At 46.9% G+C, this 14688-nt stretch overlaps 1 protein-coding gene across 8 annotated transcripts in view; it reads left to right on the top strand.

The window, feature by feature from the left end:
* The window catches only part of map4k4 (mitogen-activated protein kinase kinase kinase kinase 4), a 119849-nt gene that overhangs the window by 66747 nt on the left and 38414 nt on the right, over positions 1-14688 (top strand). For 3 of the 8 annotated variants that reach the window (XM_065013881.1, XM_065013885.1, XM_065013883.1), the window contains exons 5-16: positions 2036-2146; positions 2233-2323; positions 2490-2620; positions 2926-2980; positions 3222-3300; positions 3462-3637; positions 3741-3813; positions 3933-4143; positions 5191-5352; positions 5453-5554; positions 6382-6594; positions 11278-11418. In XM_065013881.1, coding sequence (XP_064869953.1) covers positions 2036-2146; positions 2233-2323; positions 2490-2620; positions 2926-2980; positions 3222-3300; positions 3462-3637; positions 3741-3813; positions 3933-4143; positions 5191-5352; positions 5453-5554; positions 6382-6594; positions 11278-11418 — 1545 coding nt within the window. Of the gene's footprint in view, positions 1-2035; positions 2147-2232; positions 2324-2489; positions 2621-2925; positions 2981-3221; positions 3301-3461; positions 3638-3740; positions 3814-3932; positions 4144-5190; positions 5353-5452; positions 5555-6381; positions 6595-11277; positions 11419-12901; positions 13163-14688 lie in introns of all 8 variants that reach the window. The other 5 variants (XM_065013882.1, XM_065013877.1, XM_065013879.1 and 2 more) reach the window with 4 other exon arrangements.

The raw sequence follows: 14688 nt of genomic DNA, 5'->3' as shown, positions 1-14688 counted from the left end.
CCTGCTTCCCGGTCAGTCCCTGTGTGTTTGCCTGCTAGTGTTACTCCCCCTTCCTCTCCTCCTTTCTCTCTGGGTCAACAATATCTCTCCCTCCCTCCCTCCTTCCCGGTCAGTCCCTGTGTGTTTGCCTGCTAGTGTTACTCCCCTTCCTCTCCTCCTTTCTCTCTGGGTCAACAATATCTCTCCCTTCCCTCCCTCCTTCCCGGTCAGTCCCTGTGTGTTTGCCTGCTAGTGTTACTCCCCTTCCTCTCCTCCTTTCTCTCTGGGTCAACAATATCTCTCCCCCTCCCTGCTTCCCGGTCAGTCCCTGTGTGTTTGCCTGCTAGTGTTACTCCCCTTCCTCTCCTCCTTTCTCTCTGGGTCAACAATATCTCTCCCCCCTCCCTGCTTCCCCAGTCAGTCCCTGTGTGTTTGCCTGCTAGTGTTACTCCCCTTCCTCTCCTCCTTTCTCTCTGGGTCAACAATATCTCTCCCCTCCCTCCCTCCTTCCCGGTCAGTCCCTGTGTGTTTGCCTGCTAGTGTTACTCCCCCTTCCTCTCCTCCTTTCTCTCTGGGTCAACAATATCTCTCCCCTCCCTCCCTCCTTCCCCGGTCAGTCCCTGTGTGTTTGCCTGCTAGTGTTACTCCCCTTCCTCTCCTCCTTTCTCTCTGGGTCAACAATATCTCTCCCCTCCCTCCCTGCTTCCCCGGTCAGTCCCTGTGTGTTTGCCTGCTAGTGTTACTCCCCCTTCCTCTCCTCCTTTCTCTCTGGGTCAACAATATCTCTCCCCCTCCCTGCTTCCCGGTCAGTCCCTGTGTGTTTGCCTGCTAGTGTTACTCCCTTCCTCTCCTCCTTTCTCTCTGGGTCAACAATATCTCTCCCCTCCCTCCCTCCTTCCCCGGTCAGTCCCTGTGTGTTTGCCTGCTAGTGTTACTCCCCCTTCCTCTCCTCCTTTCTCTCTGGGTCAACAATATCTCTCCCCTCCCTCCCTGCTTCCCCGGTCAGTCCCTGTGTGTTTGCCTGCTAGTGTTACTCCCCCTTCCTCTCCTCCTTTCTCTCTGGGTCAACAATATCTCTCCCCTCCCTCCCTCCTTCCCCGGTCAGTCCCTGTGTGTTTGCCTGCTAGTGTTACCTTTAATGGCCCCTTTCAGACTCTGGGCTTTTTATCTCTCAGAGATAGAGGTGCTGCGGAGAACGAGCAACCAGCAAGATAGGGGAAGGAGGAGGGATGGAGCGAGAGAGAGGGATTTAACTATAGGTTTCTCCAGGACAGGGTTACTCCCAGTTTATTGCCATCCATCTCAGCTTTACTTAGAAAGAGAGGGAGGGAAAGGGAGTGAGGGGTTCTCTCGCTAGACTCAAGTACCATGCAGTGGTGTAAATGACTTAAGTAAAAATACTTAAAAGTAGTTCAAGTAGTTTTATTTGTAAAAACATTTTTTTACTTTACTATTTATATTTTTGACAATTTTTACTTCACTACATTCTTTAAAAAAATGATGTACTTTTCCTTCATACATTTTCCCTGACACCCAAAAGTACTCATTACATTTTGAATGCTTATCAGGACAGGAAAATTGTTCAATTCACACACTTATCAAGAGAGCATCCCTGGTCATCCCTACTGCCTCTGATCTGACGGACTCACTAAATACACATGCTTTGTTTGTAAATTATGTTTGTGTTTGAGTGATGGAGTGTGCACCTGGCTATCTGCAAATAACAAAATCAAGAAAATTGTGCCGCCTGGTTTGCTTAATATAAGGAATTGTAAAATATTCATACGTTTACATTTGATACTTAAGTATATTTAAGACCAAATACTTTTAGACTTTTACTCAAGTAGAATTTTCTATTAAGGTATCTTTACTTTTACTCAAGTATGACAATTGGGTACTTTTTCCACCACTGGTACCACTACTGTTGTTTTCACAGCTGCGTCTCTAACCTTTTACATCTACACTGTTATGGCTGCATAGTGTGTGTGTGTGTGTGTGTGTGCGCGACACGCATATGTGTACATGACTAACAGGCTCTCTCTCTATTGGTCTCTAGCTGGTGATGGAGTTCTGTGGTGCAGGCTCTATCACAGACCTGGTGAAGAACACCAAGGGCAACACACTGAAGGAGGACTGGATCGCCTACATCTCCCGTGAGATCCTCAGGGTGAGTCTACTTTTACTTCCTACACGTTCCCCTTGCTGTTGCATGCTGGTATCTGTGGTCTCATGATGGTCTGTGTTTCTCCTCAGGGGTTGGCTCACCTGCACGCCCACCATGTGATCCACCGTGACATCAAGGGCCAGAACGTGCTGCTGACTGAGAACGCTGAGGTCAAACTGGGTGAGTTCACTGGTTTCAACTGGTTTGAGATGATTTGATGCAAGAGGCTAGAATGGTTTAAACTGGTTCAAATGAGTCTGATTCAAACTGAGGCTGGTTTGAAACATGATACATGGGACGGAACTAGTTTGAACTGGTTCTGACTGGTCTTCTCCCCCTCCTCCAGTGGATTTTGGTGTGAGCGCCCAGCTGGACCGGACAGTGGGCCGGAGGAACACATTCATCGGGACACCCTATTGGATGGCGCCGGAGGTCATTGCCTGCGACGAGAACCCAGACGCCACCTACGACTACAGAGTAAGATGCACTCAATAACACCATGCCACTATCTGCTAATGGCTGTCAGTGTCCAGTTGTATGTAAAGTTAGTGGGATTGATAGCTGCTTGCGTTTGTGCCATTGTATGTGGCTGTGTAGGCTGATGGGACAGTACAGACAGTACAGTAGCAGGTTGGGGTAGATGTTGTCATGACCAGAGAGGGTGGTAATTACCATCCTATATAGATGCATGCACGTATATATTCATATATATACACACACCCACACCCACACACACAATGGTAGCTGTGTCCATATCTCTCATAGTGTGTTTTCTCCTGCAGAGTGACTTGTGGTCCACTGGAATCACAGCTATAGAGATGGCTGAGGGAGCTCCTCGTAAGTACAGCCACTCTATTACCACACATAGGGCGGCGCACAATTGGCCCAGCGTCGTCCAGGGGGGGAGTGTTTGGCCGGGTTAGGCAGTCATTGAAAATAAGAATTTGTTCTTAACTGGCTTGCCTAGTTAAATGAAAAATCCCCCGCAAACATTACTATTGGACTTCTACAGTACTATTTTTTTCCAGCGAGCTAACCTGGTTGAAATTGTTGGTGTTTGTTTTGTCTTGTCTTCCAGCACTGTGCGATATGCATCCAATGAGAGCGCTCTTCCTCATCCCCAGAAACCCTCCTCCTCGACTCAAGTCAAAGAAATGGTATGTAATTAATCTATGCCCTTATGATTTCAGACATTTAAACCACCATTTTACAATCCCACTGTGAAAAATGATACTGGTGAATCTTTTTCATAGCTCATCTGACATTGCCTGGTAGATAGGCTCATAAAAGTAACAAATGGCTTCTCTCCGCTCCTCAGGTCTAAGAAGTTTTGCAGCTTCATTGAAGGCTCCCTGGTGAAGAACTACACTCAGCGCCCCCCCACCGACCAGCTGCTGAAACACCCCTTCATCAGGGACCAGCCCAACGAGAGGCAGGTCCGCATCCAGCTCAAAGACCACATCGACCGCACCAAGAAGAAGAGAGGGGAGAAGGGTGAGTCTTAGACATACTAATACACACACACACACTACTAGTCTTCTCTAAGACATCTCCAGAAGACATTTGAAACATTCTCACCCTTTCCTCTCTTCTCTAGATGATACAGAGTATGAGTACAGTGGGAGTGAAGAAGAAGAGGAGGAAGCTCAGGAGCAGGAGGGGGAGCCCAGGTAACTAACCCACATGGATCAATCCAAAAAACTAGCCAACATACTAATAGCAAATGCGTTAGCTAACATGTCTTTTCAGTCCATAGCGCTCCATATTAACATATCTCTTTGTCCCGTAGCTCTATAGTGAACCAGCCAGGGGAATCAACCCTGCGTAGGGACTTCATCCGTCTGCAACAGGAGAACAAGGAGCGCTCGGAGGCCCTGCGCAGACAGCAGCTCTTGCAGGAGCAGCAGCTCCGGGAGCAGGAGGAGTACAAGCGCCAACTACTGGCAGAGAGGCAGAAACGCATCGAGCAGCAGAAAGAGCAAAGGAGGAGGCTGGAGGAGGTATGAGAGAGAGCGAGTGTGTCTGTGTGTGTCTAAGTTTGTGTATGTGTTTGTTCTTCCACCCTGTTTATGTAGCGACCCTGGGTTTATAAGCGTGGAAATCGACCCTGCCGCACGAGCATGCTTTTGCGGCACAGTCGATAGCGTGCCGGACCTCGGGTTCGAAGGTCGAGGGTTCGAGACCTGCTCCCCGCTGTTTCATTACATTCAATGGTGTGTGTGTGTGTGTGTGTTTGTTCCTTTTACTTTGCAGGCTGCACCCATAAATTGTTCATGTATGAATAACATGTTTGTGACCATGCTAGAACAGTCAACACACTCCCCACAGACGTTTCCCTCCTCTGGGTTGTGTTTTCAGTAGTGATTAGTGTGTTTGTGTACAGCCTCTGGGATGTGTTCCCTAATTGGCCTTTATCTCTTCCAGAGCTCTGTCTCTATCTTAGCCTCTCTGGGAGACCCGGGCCAGAGAGACTTTAGAACATGCTGGAGGGAGAAAGCTTCTGCTTGTCTGTTGTTTTAGTCTGCAGAAATCAGCACAGCCAATTCTCTGACCTATGCCCTAAATGCAGTAGTCCCCATGATATTACCATGTCTTATGTCTCAGCTTGGAACCTCTTTAAAAGACACACAACCTGTAAAATGGAGTCAGAAAATATATCCTTCCATGTACAGTAGGTCAAAATCACAAATTTCACACAGTGTCCTGCAGGTCTTACTGCAGGTCTGGCGTAGCGCTACTTACTGTACTTATAGAGATGATTTAATAAATCAATGCTAATGAGCCAATTTTTAAGAGACTGCCAGCCATACTGTCATTTAATATGGTGATGATAAGCCTACAGGTAAAACTTGGCACCTCCATAGCGTAGTTAACCAACTGTGAACCCTGGGAAGCAAGACCAGCACAACAAGAAATGGCTAGTTTATCTCATAATGGCCAGATATGGTGACCATAAACAAGACCGCTAACTAGCTCCGTGTGTTAACTGATGGTGATGTCAGTGCTCCTGATACCTGCTCTCTGTCGCCCCCTGTGGCTGTCCATAGCAACAGCGTCGCGAGCGGGAGATGAGGAGGCAGCAGGAGCGTGAGCAGCGGCGCCGAGAGCAGGATGACAAGAGGCGTATGGAGGAGGTTGAACGCCGGCGTAAAGAGGAGGAGGAGCACAGGAGGGCAGAGGAGGAGAAGAGGAGGGCTGACCGCGAGCAGGTAGGAGAACTCTCCATTGACAACACTCTCCTTCATAGTACATGTAGTCTTCCCTGACACTTGATGACCTATGTGTCCGTGTGTGTGTTTTTATTGTCAGGAGTACATCCGTCGCCAGTTGGAGGAGGAGCAGAGGCACCTGGAGATCCTGCAGCAGCAGCTGCTCCACGAACAGGCCATGCAGCTGGTGAGACCAAACTCTGTAAGCCTATCTATCTACTTCTATCCATCTAGATGTCTTCCATTATCCATCTGTTCTTCTAGCCTTCTAAGTCATTGGATTGTAATTTATGGGTTTCGCTCTGTAGTAGGGTGTTGGAGAATGGCTAGCAAGTTTTAGATTTATTGAAGTCCCACTACTCTAACTGTCTCAAGAAAATCTGGTTAGAGTATGTCACAGTATGGCAGATCTGAAGGGAGCTAACTATTGAGCTTGGAGGTTATGAATTCTCTGGGCCAAGTTGTGGAAGTCAGTGTTTATTACAGTTCTTAAGTGATGATGTCACCAGGATGTGTCCTATCTACAGGAAGAGAGGGGTTTCATTGTTTCTTCCTAATTCTGCTGAGACGGTGTGTTAGCGGATCTGCGTGGCAACGTGTTTATGTTGTGTATGTTGTTGAAGGCCTGTGTTCCTCCAGGGGTTTGAGAAGAGGACATTAGGTAATGTGAGGATATGATCACTCACATCCTTCCACACCACCATTGTGTGTCATTGATTCTGTTACACGGTCTTACTGTCCCCCACCATGTCTTCTTACTCATCATCAACTTTTAGCTCAGTAATTTTTCCTTTACATCTTAAACCAATATTTGGGCTATACTGGAGTAGTCAATATTCTCAAAGCATTCAAATTCTTAGAATAATTGGGTCCCGGTGAAAATACAAACCCATTAATCAGTTTCCTGGTTACATGGATACAGCTTCTTCCATTAAGACACCAGCCCTCATTCTACAGAACTCCTTAAAATAGAACAGCACACACCATGGCAAGTTTAGATGATGCACCACCACACCTCCCTGCACTCAGGAGCACAAGTGGAAGGAGCTGGAGGAGCAGCGTATGGCCCAGAAGCTCCAACAGCAGGATCAGTCCTACCTACTGCTTCTCCAACAGCAGCCCAAATCCCTGCCGCCAGCCACCAACAGGCCCCAGTCCCCACAGCAACTGTTGATTCAAGAGAAGACCAAGTCCCCACAGCAACTGACTTCTGACCCCAAAGGCCCCGCCACAATCGGAGAGGTGAAACCCAGCTCCGTTGCCATGACACTGCTGCTGAATGCTACCATTGCTTGTGCTGCTGCTGTCATAAACAGCTTTAAGAATAATATCTACTGTAGGGTGTGCATCTCTGTGGGGTGTGTGGCTTGATTGCTGGTGTGAGGGACTTTCACTTTATTGGTCATATTACTATTCTTGCTCCCTGTGTGTATCAAGAATGTTCTACCACCCAAAGGACATCCAGCCAACTTGACACAACTGTGGGAAGCATTGGACTCAACATGGGCCAGCATCGCTGTGAAACGCTTTCGAGTCCATGCCCTGACGAATTGAGGCTGTTCTGAGGGTAAAATGTGTGTGGGGGGGCGGGGGGTTGTAAGCAACTCAATATTAGGAAGGTATTCTTAATGTTTTGTACACTCAGTGTAGAAACTACAGATACAGCCCTGTCTAAACTACTGACCCATATTCTTTCTACATTCAAATGGCAGTCTATTAGCATTTCACTATTCCCCAATCTGTCCAATTAAATATTCAGTGAAGAGTACTGTTTGGGATTTACATTAGCAGACACTCTTAGCGAGTTACAGTTAGTGCATTCATCTTAAGATATGTGGGACAACCACATCACACACATCACAATCACTTTATTGAGGAAAAATACATACTCTATCAGCTAAGTCAGCGCTAGTAAGGGGGGTGTTTGATGGCACAAGTGGGGAGCCCAGCCGACAGCGAGTTGCAGTAGTCCAGACGGGAGATGAGGAGTGCCTGGTTAAGGAGCCTCCGTGACACGGAGAAGAGACGTTTCTATTGAGTCAGCTGTCTTGAAGCCTGACTGGTTAGGGTCAAGAAAATAATTCTGAGAGAGCTAGTGAGAGATTTGGCCAGAGACAGCACGCTCAAGTGTGTTGAAAATAAAGGGATACCAGTCTGTAGTTTGACGTCAGAGAGGACGAGTGTTGGTTTCTTGAGGGGAGTGACTCTGCCCATTTGAAGTCAGAGGGGATGCAGCCAGTGGTCAGGGATGAATTTGAGGAATGGGAGAAGGTCTCCAGAGATGGTCTGGAGAACGGAGGATGGGATGGGGTTGAGAGGGAAGCTTGTCGGACTGCCGGACCTAACTAGTTGCAGGATTTCATCTGAAGAGAGAGGGGAGAAAGAGGTCAAGGCGAGGTCAAGTACTTCTGTGTGAGTTGGACCATTGGACACAATAGGCTGAGTGAATGAGGAGCGGATGTCATCAACCTTATTTTCAAAGAGGTTGACAAAGTCATTGGCACAGAGGGAGAGGGAGGGTGTGGAGAATTGAGGAATTAAAACGTGTAAAATAGTTTTCTAAAGCTTTACATTTAGAGTTATAGAAAGTGGCTTTAGCAGCGGATACAGAGGAAGAGAAAGTACAGAGCGAGTGAAAGGATGATAGGTCCTCCGGAAGTTTTGTTTCCCTCCATTTAAGCTCAGTTGCCCACAGCCCTGTTCTGTAAGCTCGCAATGAGTCACTCAGCCACGGAGCAGGAGGGAAGGGCCGAGCCAGCTGGGAGTCATAGGATGCAGGGGACAGCGTGAGTCATAGGATGCGTAAAGGGAGGAGAGGAGGGTTGAAGAGGCAGTATCAGGGGACAGGAGGAGAGAAGGATTTAGCTAAAGGGAGAGAGGACAGAAGAGGAGAGAGTAGTGAGAGAGAGAGCAAAGATTGTGATAGCGCATGACCATCTGGGTAGGGGCTGTGGCTAGGGTTGGAGTAGAGGGAGAAACAAAGTAGTGATCAGAGAGACCTGGAGGTTGGTTGCAGTGAGATTAGTAGGCGAACAGCCTCTAGTCGTGGGAGGGGACTGGGAAAGGGTGGGAGGGGACTGGGAAAGGGTGGGAGGGGACTGGGAAAGCGTCCGTTCAAAAGAGGCAAGGAGGGGAAAGGAAGTTGGAAAGAAATTAATCAAATGCAGCGATAGATGACAACAATGTTAAGCTTGAAATGGACAAGTGACAGTGACAGCATGGAATTTAAATGAGGGTGAGTGAGGGAGAAAAGAGAATCCCCACTTAGGAGAAATTAATAGCCCTGTGCCACCTCCACGATGACCAGATGCTCTTGGACTATGAGAGAAAACATAGTCAGATGAAGAGAGAGTAGCTGGAGTAACAGTGTTCTCTGGGGTGATCCATTTCTCCGTCAAGGCCAGAAAGTCAAGGGACTGAATGGCAGCATAGTTCCAAACGCTGCCAGAGACCAGGAATGTTGTGGTTTTGTGCCCATGGTACACTAAATTAGAAGGGTTACAGCCAAGGGGTGAGGAGCGTCTGTAAAGCCTACATGGAGAGGAGCAAACAGGTATAGAAAACAAGTACATAGTTGTCAAAGCTACAAAAGACTATGCAGAACAACTCGGCAGAACCATCCTTTTTTTTCGTCTACGCTCTTAATTTTGCAACGAGCTGCCGCTGATAGCTCCCGCTGAAAAAACGGGAGCCTGAGGTACTAACACTTGCTAATTTCCTTGTAGAGGTAAAGAGCACACCTCCCGGTACCTATTGCTGGTACCAAATTGGATGCAGTCTATCACAGTGCCATCCGTTTTGTCACCAAAGCCCCATATACTACCCACCACTGCGACCTATACGCTCTCGTTGGCTGGCCCTCGCTTCATACTCGTCGCCAAACCCACTGGCTCCAGGTCATCTACAAGTCTCTGCTAGGTAAAGCACCGCCTTATCTCAGCTCACTGGTCACCATAGCAGCACCCACTCGTTGCACGTGCTCCAGCAGGTATCTCTCACTGGTCACCCCCAAAGCCAATTCCTCCTTTGGCCACCTTTCCTTCCAGTTCTCTGCTGCCAATGACTGGAACGAACTGCAAAAATCACTGAAGCTGGAGACTCATATCTCCCTCACTAGCTTTAAGCACTAGCTGTGAGAGCAGCTCACAGATCACTGCACCTGTACATAGCCCATCTGTGAACAGCCCATCCAACTACCTCATCCCCATACTGTATTTATTTATTTATCTTGCTCCTTTGCACTCCAGTATCTCTACTTGCACATTCATCTTCTGCACATCTACCATTCCAGTGTTTAATTGCTATATTGTAACTACTTTGCCACCATGGCCTATTTATTGCCTTAACTCTCATATCTTACCTCATTTGCACTCACTGTATATAGACTTTTTGTTTTCTTTTTTTCGACTGTATTATTGACTGTATATTTTGTTTATTCCATGTGTAACTCTGTGTTGTTGTATGTGTCTAACTGCTATGCTTTATCTTGGCCAGATCGCAGTTGCAAATGAGAGCTTGTTCTCAACTAGCCTACCTGGTTAAATAAAGTGAAATCAAACAAGTTTAAAAATGGCTAATTGCCTAAGAGAGGAGAAACCACTCCCCCTCCAATACAGCCACTGATTACAATGGCAACAGTCACAAATTGCCCTGCTACTTAATCCTGGTTAATGTGTTAACAATCATCTGCAAGTTAATATCAGTCAGCAGTTCCCACACCAAGGAGGCTACTGTAAAGACAGGCAGCACTTAAAGTAGATGGCCCTAGATAGCAAAAAGACGGTACTAGACAACAACCGATTTAAGACAAAAATGATACTTATCACTCATGGAGATATCAGGAGTCCTCGGACTATAGAATGAAGCACAGTTGCTAAATGGAGACAGACGCCTGTTGTCAGATAGAGATGCAGCATCTTGGACATTTTTTAACTGCCCACCTCTTTATATTTATATCCTCTTCAAACTAAATGATGAAGGAATACTAACACTGACATGAACATAAAACTTGAAGCTGTGCTTTCAGTCAACGCCTGCTTTGCAACTACTAAAACCTCTTATGATGTTTTAGGTTTTGAATCAATTTCCAGAATGATCTCATGGTCTCTAGTCTCTATAGGGGGGGGCAATATACTATATATCAAATGTGAAGGGTTCTGTCCACTTTCTGTCCACATCCATCCGTACTTATTTCTCTACCTCAAACTTCTTAACATTTTACACACATAATGCCATTATTCAGTCATCATTCCCCACCGTTTGTAAAACAATGTCGTTAACATGATTGCCACGTTTTCCTAACAGACAGAAAGATTACATAAGTATTATTTCCCCTCATTGAAGCCCTTTCGAGGGTATAGTAACATGGACCACTCTGTTCCGGGGGGGGGGGGGTCACCTCAGCAGTTCTAATAAATGCTGCTGTTGTCGCTATCCTAGAGCTAATGACCCAGTCTGATATAGAGGCAGCTCATTAGGCCTTGCTCTGCTGTGTATCCCTGGTTCTACCCTCTACTGGTCTGACCTGCTGCTTACATTATCACCTGCAGGGAAAGAGTCAGGAGGACAGGGGTCTGGAGTCTGGCTTTTGTCAGCTGAATGGTTGAAACTAACCTGTCCCTCCTATCCTCAGGTGCAATACTAAACAGGTCTTGTTTGTTGACTGTGTTCTGCCAGTAGGCCTCCTTTGATGCACTAATACATGATGAACAAGCCTCCCCTGTTGTTCTTCATGTCATAATATCTCTCTCTGGTTGTCATGTTGTGGTAATGCTTTCTAGTCCCTGGTAGTGTGCCTGTCTTCATGGTGGTCCTAACTGATCTTACTACTGACCCCTCCCACTGCTGCTGTGGCTCAATCCTCTTTGGCTTGGTGACGGTAAATGACTCTGTCCCTCTCTCTGTCCTTGCTGTATGTCCCTCCAGGCCGATGAGAGGTACCGTAAGAACATCCAAGGATCTCCTCAGGCTGCCCAGGTTAAGGTCCAGCCCCCAGTTCCTCCCCGCGCCGCAGAGACCGTCGCTAATGGAAACGCGCCCGCCATGCACAGACCGATGGAAGCCCAGGTAACCACGGCAACCAAGATGGCCTACCGGCAGTAGCTTATTCCTCCTTTCGCTACACTGTCCTTTTCCTTAATTATTTTTCCAATCCCTTCTTCTTTCCAAGTTGGTCTAACAGGACGGTCTCTCTCCCTCTCTCTCACTCTCTCTCCGGGTTGTGTATCAGTAGTGGGGTCTAACTAGCTACAGTAGATGACTGTTTTTGTGTTCACTATCTTTCTGTTCTCCCCCTCCCTTTGTTCTAGCCTCCGTTCTAGCTGAATTCTTTCACTGTGCGGAGAAATGTGGGCGTTGTTCTCTGTCCCTTAATGATGACATAGTTTAACTTTCTGGTCCCTTTAATGGGTTCCTCCAATGTATTTGATGCTTCCCTGGGTGACAGCCTATCCTCCACCACTGTGTTAGTATGAAGTCCAGGCTGCTTGCTTCTGATCTGGCCACTCACTGTTCAATACCAGCTTCACCCACTCACTCTACCTCTGACTGCCTTCTGTATTATGTGATGTGAGTGTGTGTGTGTGTGTGTGTGTGTGAGTGTATTCATTGCCAGATTGTTGATTGAGATGGTCAATTCTTTATGAAAGTATAGCTGTTACATTGGGACTGTGTGCTAAACAACACAAACACATCCAGAATTCATCTTTCTGTTTTCACAGTGACTCAGTATATTTCTCATCTCAACTGCTCAGGGAGAAAGACTCAACCAGCCCAGCATGAATACAGTCATTGTTACAGTTCACCATTCAGGGCAACATTCTTTTTTTGGATAATGTCATGGTGATTAGATGAAACATTGTTGAATTTGGTGGCAATGATGATGATGTAATTGATTGCTACATTTTTTAGCAGAGCCATTTAAATGCATTAGTCACTGCACTCGTTAGTGACACGTCATTAGAGACAGATATGAAGCTTGATGACATGGGCTCGTTACAAAAGACTCATTTGTTGAGGGATATGTCTCTTTCTATGGGGCTTCATGTCTGAGGGCTTCTCAGTACATATTTGAAAGTAATAGGACATGGAATAATTTCAGCTATAAACCTAGTATTGATATGTTCCTATTGGATGATACTCTTCTCAGTTACTTTTCACCAAAAAAGTATCCTTGAATATGTGCATGCCATATGTGTGATTGTGTCTGTCCATGCATGATGCTAGCTCATCTGTGTATGCCTTGTTTATGTGATCCATGCTCATTCTCACAACTGGTGATGAGACTGAAGCTTCATGAGCACCAAAACAGATAGAGCTGTCATTGGCTGTCTGTGATGTGAACCAATCAAATCTGTCTTCCTCAGACTTCATATTGGTTGCATGACTGCTCCACCCATTTTTATGCTTCCTGAAGCTTCCGTATCCAATCACTGTATGCTGCCTGTGTTTGTGGTCTTGTTCTCTTGTTGTGTCTCCCTCCTCCTCCCCCATTCCTCCCAATGTGTCCTTCCCCTCTGATGAACCCCGTCTGTCTATCTGTCTCTGGAAGGTCCAATGGTCCCACCTGTCCGCTCTAAAGAGCAGCATCGCCACTCCCCCTGTTGTCTCACGCTCTCATTCCTTCAGTGAGCCCATCGTCCCTGGTTTTACACACCTCAACCTACGCTCTCAGGAGCAGCACCATCAACCTGCACCATCATCATCATCATCATCATCATCGCCCGCACACACTGACACTGACCTGCAGCCCCACCCGCAGCCTAGGGCCTCTCCCCTCGAGAAGGCCCCCACAGACGACTCTCCTCCCAGGGTAAGAACAGGCCTATCCCCTGGCAAAGGAGAGTAGACTGTTAGTCATTTGACGACTTTACTAGGAAGTCTGAACTGTAGACAGGTAGACTGGTAGTCACTAGATGGCCATGCTGGAGAGGACAATACTGGAGTGAATGAGCAGAGTGACGTTGTCTCAGTAATAGCTAAGATGGGGCGACCTCCTCCTTGAGCTCTGCTGCCCGACCCAAGCCCGACGGGCCCCAACATTATACATCGGGTTAGGGCAGAGTAAGGTTTATTTTTTTCTTCATTAACTAGGGAACGGGAAGGGCTCGGGTATCACTAAATTGATCATTAACATTTTGAAGCTGAGCCATTTACTTGTGCTCTGCTACAGTCATATCTGACTAAGATCATAACATGGCGTCAGAAGTGCTTCAACCTAATAAAATATAAAACAGGAGAGATTATTTCACTGAAAATAATTGTTGCTTGAGTTTTGAGTGATGAAAGTAGCTAACAGCTAACTGCTCTCTGTCTCGTCATTGAGCAGAGCAGCCCAAGCGGAACCGTTGCTATGGATACACTCAGACCCAGAGCCGCCATGAGAAAAGCACATGCAGAGCGAACAGAGTGCATGAGCGAGTGACGGACAGAGAGGAGCAGCTAATGGATTTACTAATGGAGGAAGTTATTTCTGATTTCGGGTTTTGAGCAGGGCCGGGCCTTCAATTTGTCAGAATCAATCGGACCTTAACGTCGCGGACATGGCTCGGGCTCTGACTTCAAATTCAAGCCTGTGCAGGGCTCTACCACCTCCTCACCCTGGCCTGCTGAGAGGATTCAGAGAGAGCAGAACGTTATGAAAGGATTAGAGGTCCATTTTCTGTTCTCTATTCCCCTCTATTGTCTCTCCTCACAGAACCCTCCCTCGTTCAGCCTCCCAGACCTCAGAAGGAGACTGTTTTAAAAATAGCAGAGAAAGAAAGCTGCAGCAGCAATCACTTGAATGCTGAGTGCTTTTACATCTCAGCATTTTAGAAATGCTCCCAAATGAATGGGACGCTGGAGGCTATCACAAATGAGGGGTAGGATTCCGTCTGTTCCAGGAAAATATTCATCATGTTGAAATCTAGACGTTGGCCCCTTTTTTGCCCCCCCCCCCCCCCATCTGCACAAATTAGAGGTGGAAGTATTGTCCTCTCTTCACATAGGGCCTACCTTTCAAACATCACTTCCTCTTCCCTGGTGAGGTATGAGTATGTCATTTCCTGTTCTGCCCCCTCCACTTCCCAAACGAGCCTCTGTTAGTGTCTCAAATCAATGTCAGTGTTAGTATTCCTTCTGAATGGAGAGGCTGTTTGTTTTGCTCTGCTTTGGATGCTGTGCCCTGTTCTTAGGCTATTTTCCCTCCTGTCCCCTGGAAACTACTACAGAGGAATGCTAACAAATCAATAATATAACCTGACAACTGTATTTGTGTTAAGTCAGGGGTTGATAAGGGGAAGAGTGTGGATATAATGCGGTCTTTTGCTGTGTATCAGACCTAACTCTTTCAGTGGG

Source organism: Oncorhynchus nerka, linkage group LG3 (assembly GCF_034236695.1).
Source record: "Oncorhynchus nerka isolate Pitt River linkage group LG3, Oner_Uvic_2.0, whole genome shotgun sequence".
Classification (NCBI taxonomy): Eukaryota; Metazoa; Chordata; class Actinopteri; order Salmoniformes; family Salmonidae; genus Oncorhynchus; species Oncorhynchus nerka.
This window is presented reverse-complemented; position numbering and strand designations above follow the sequence as displayed.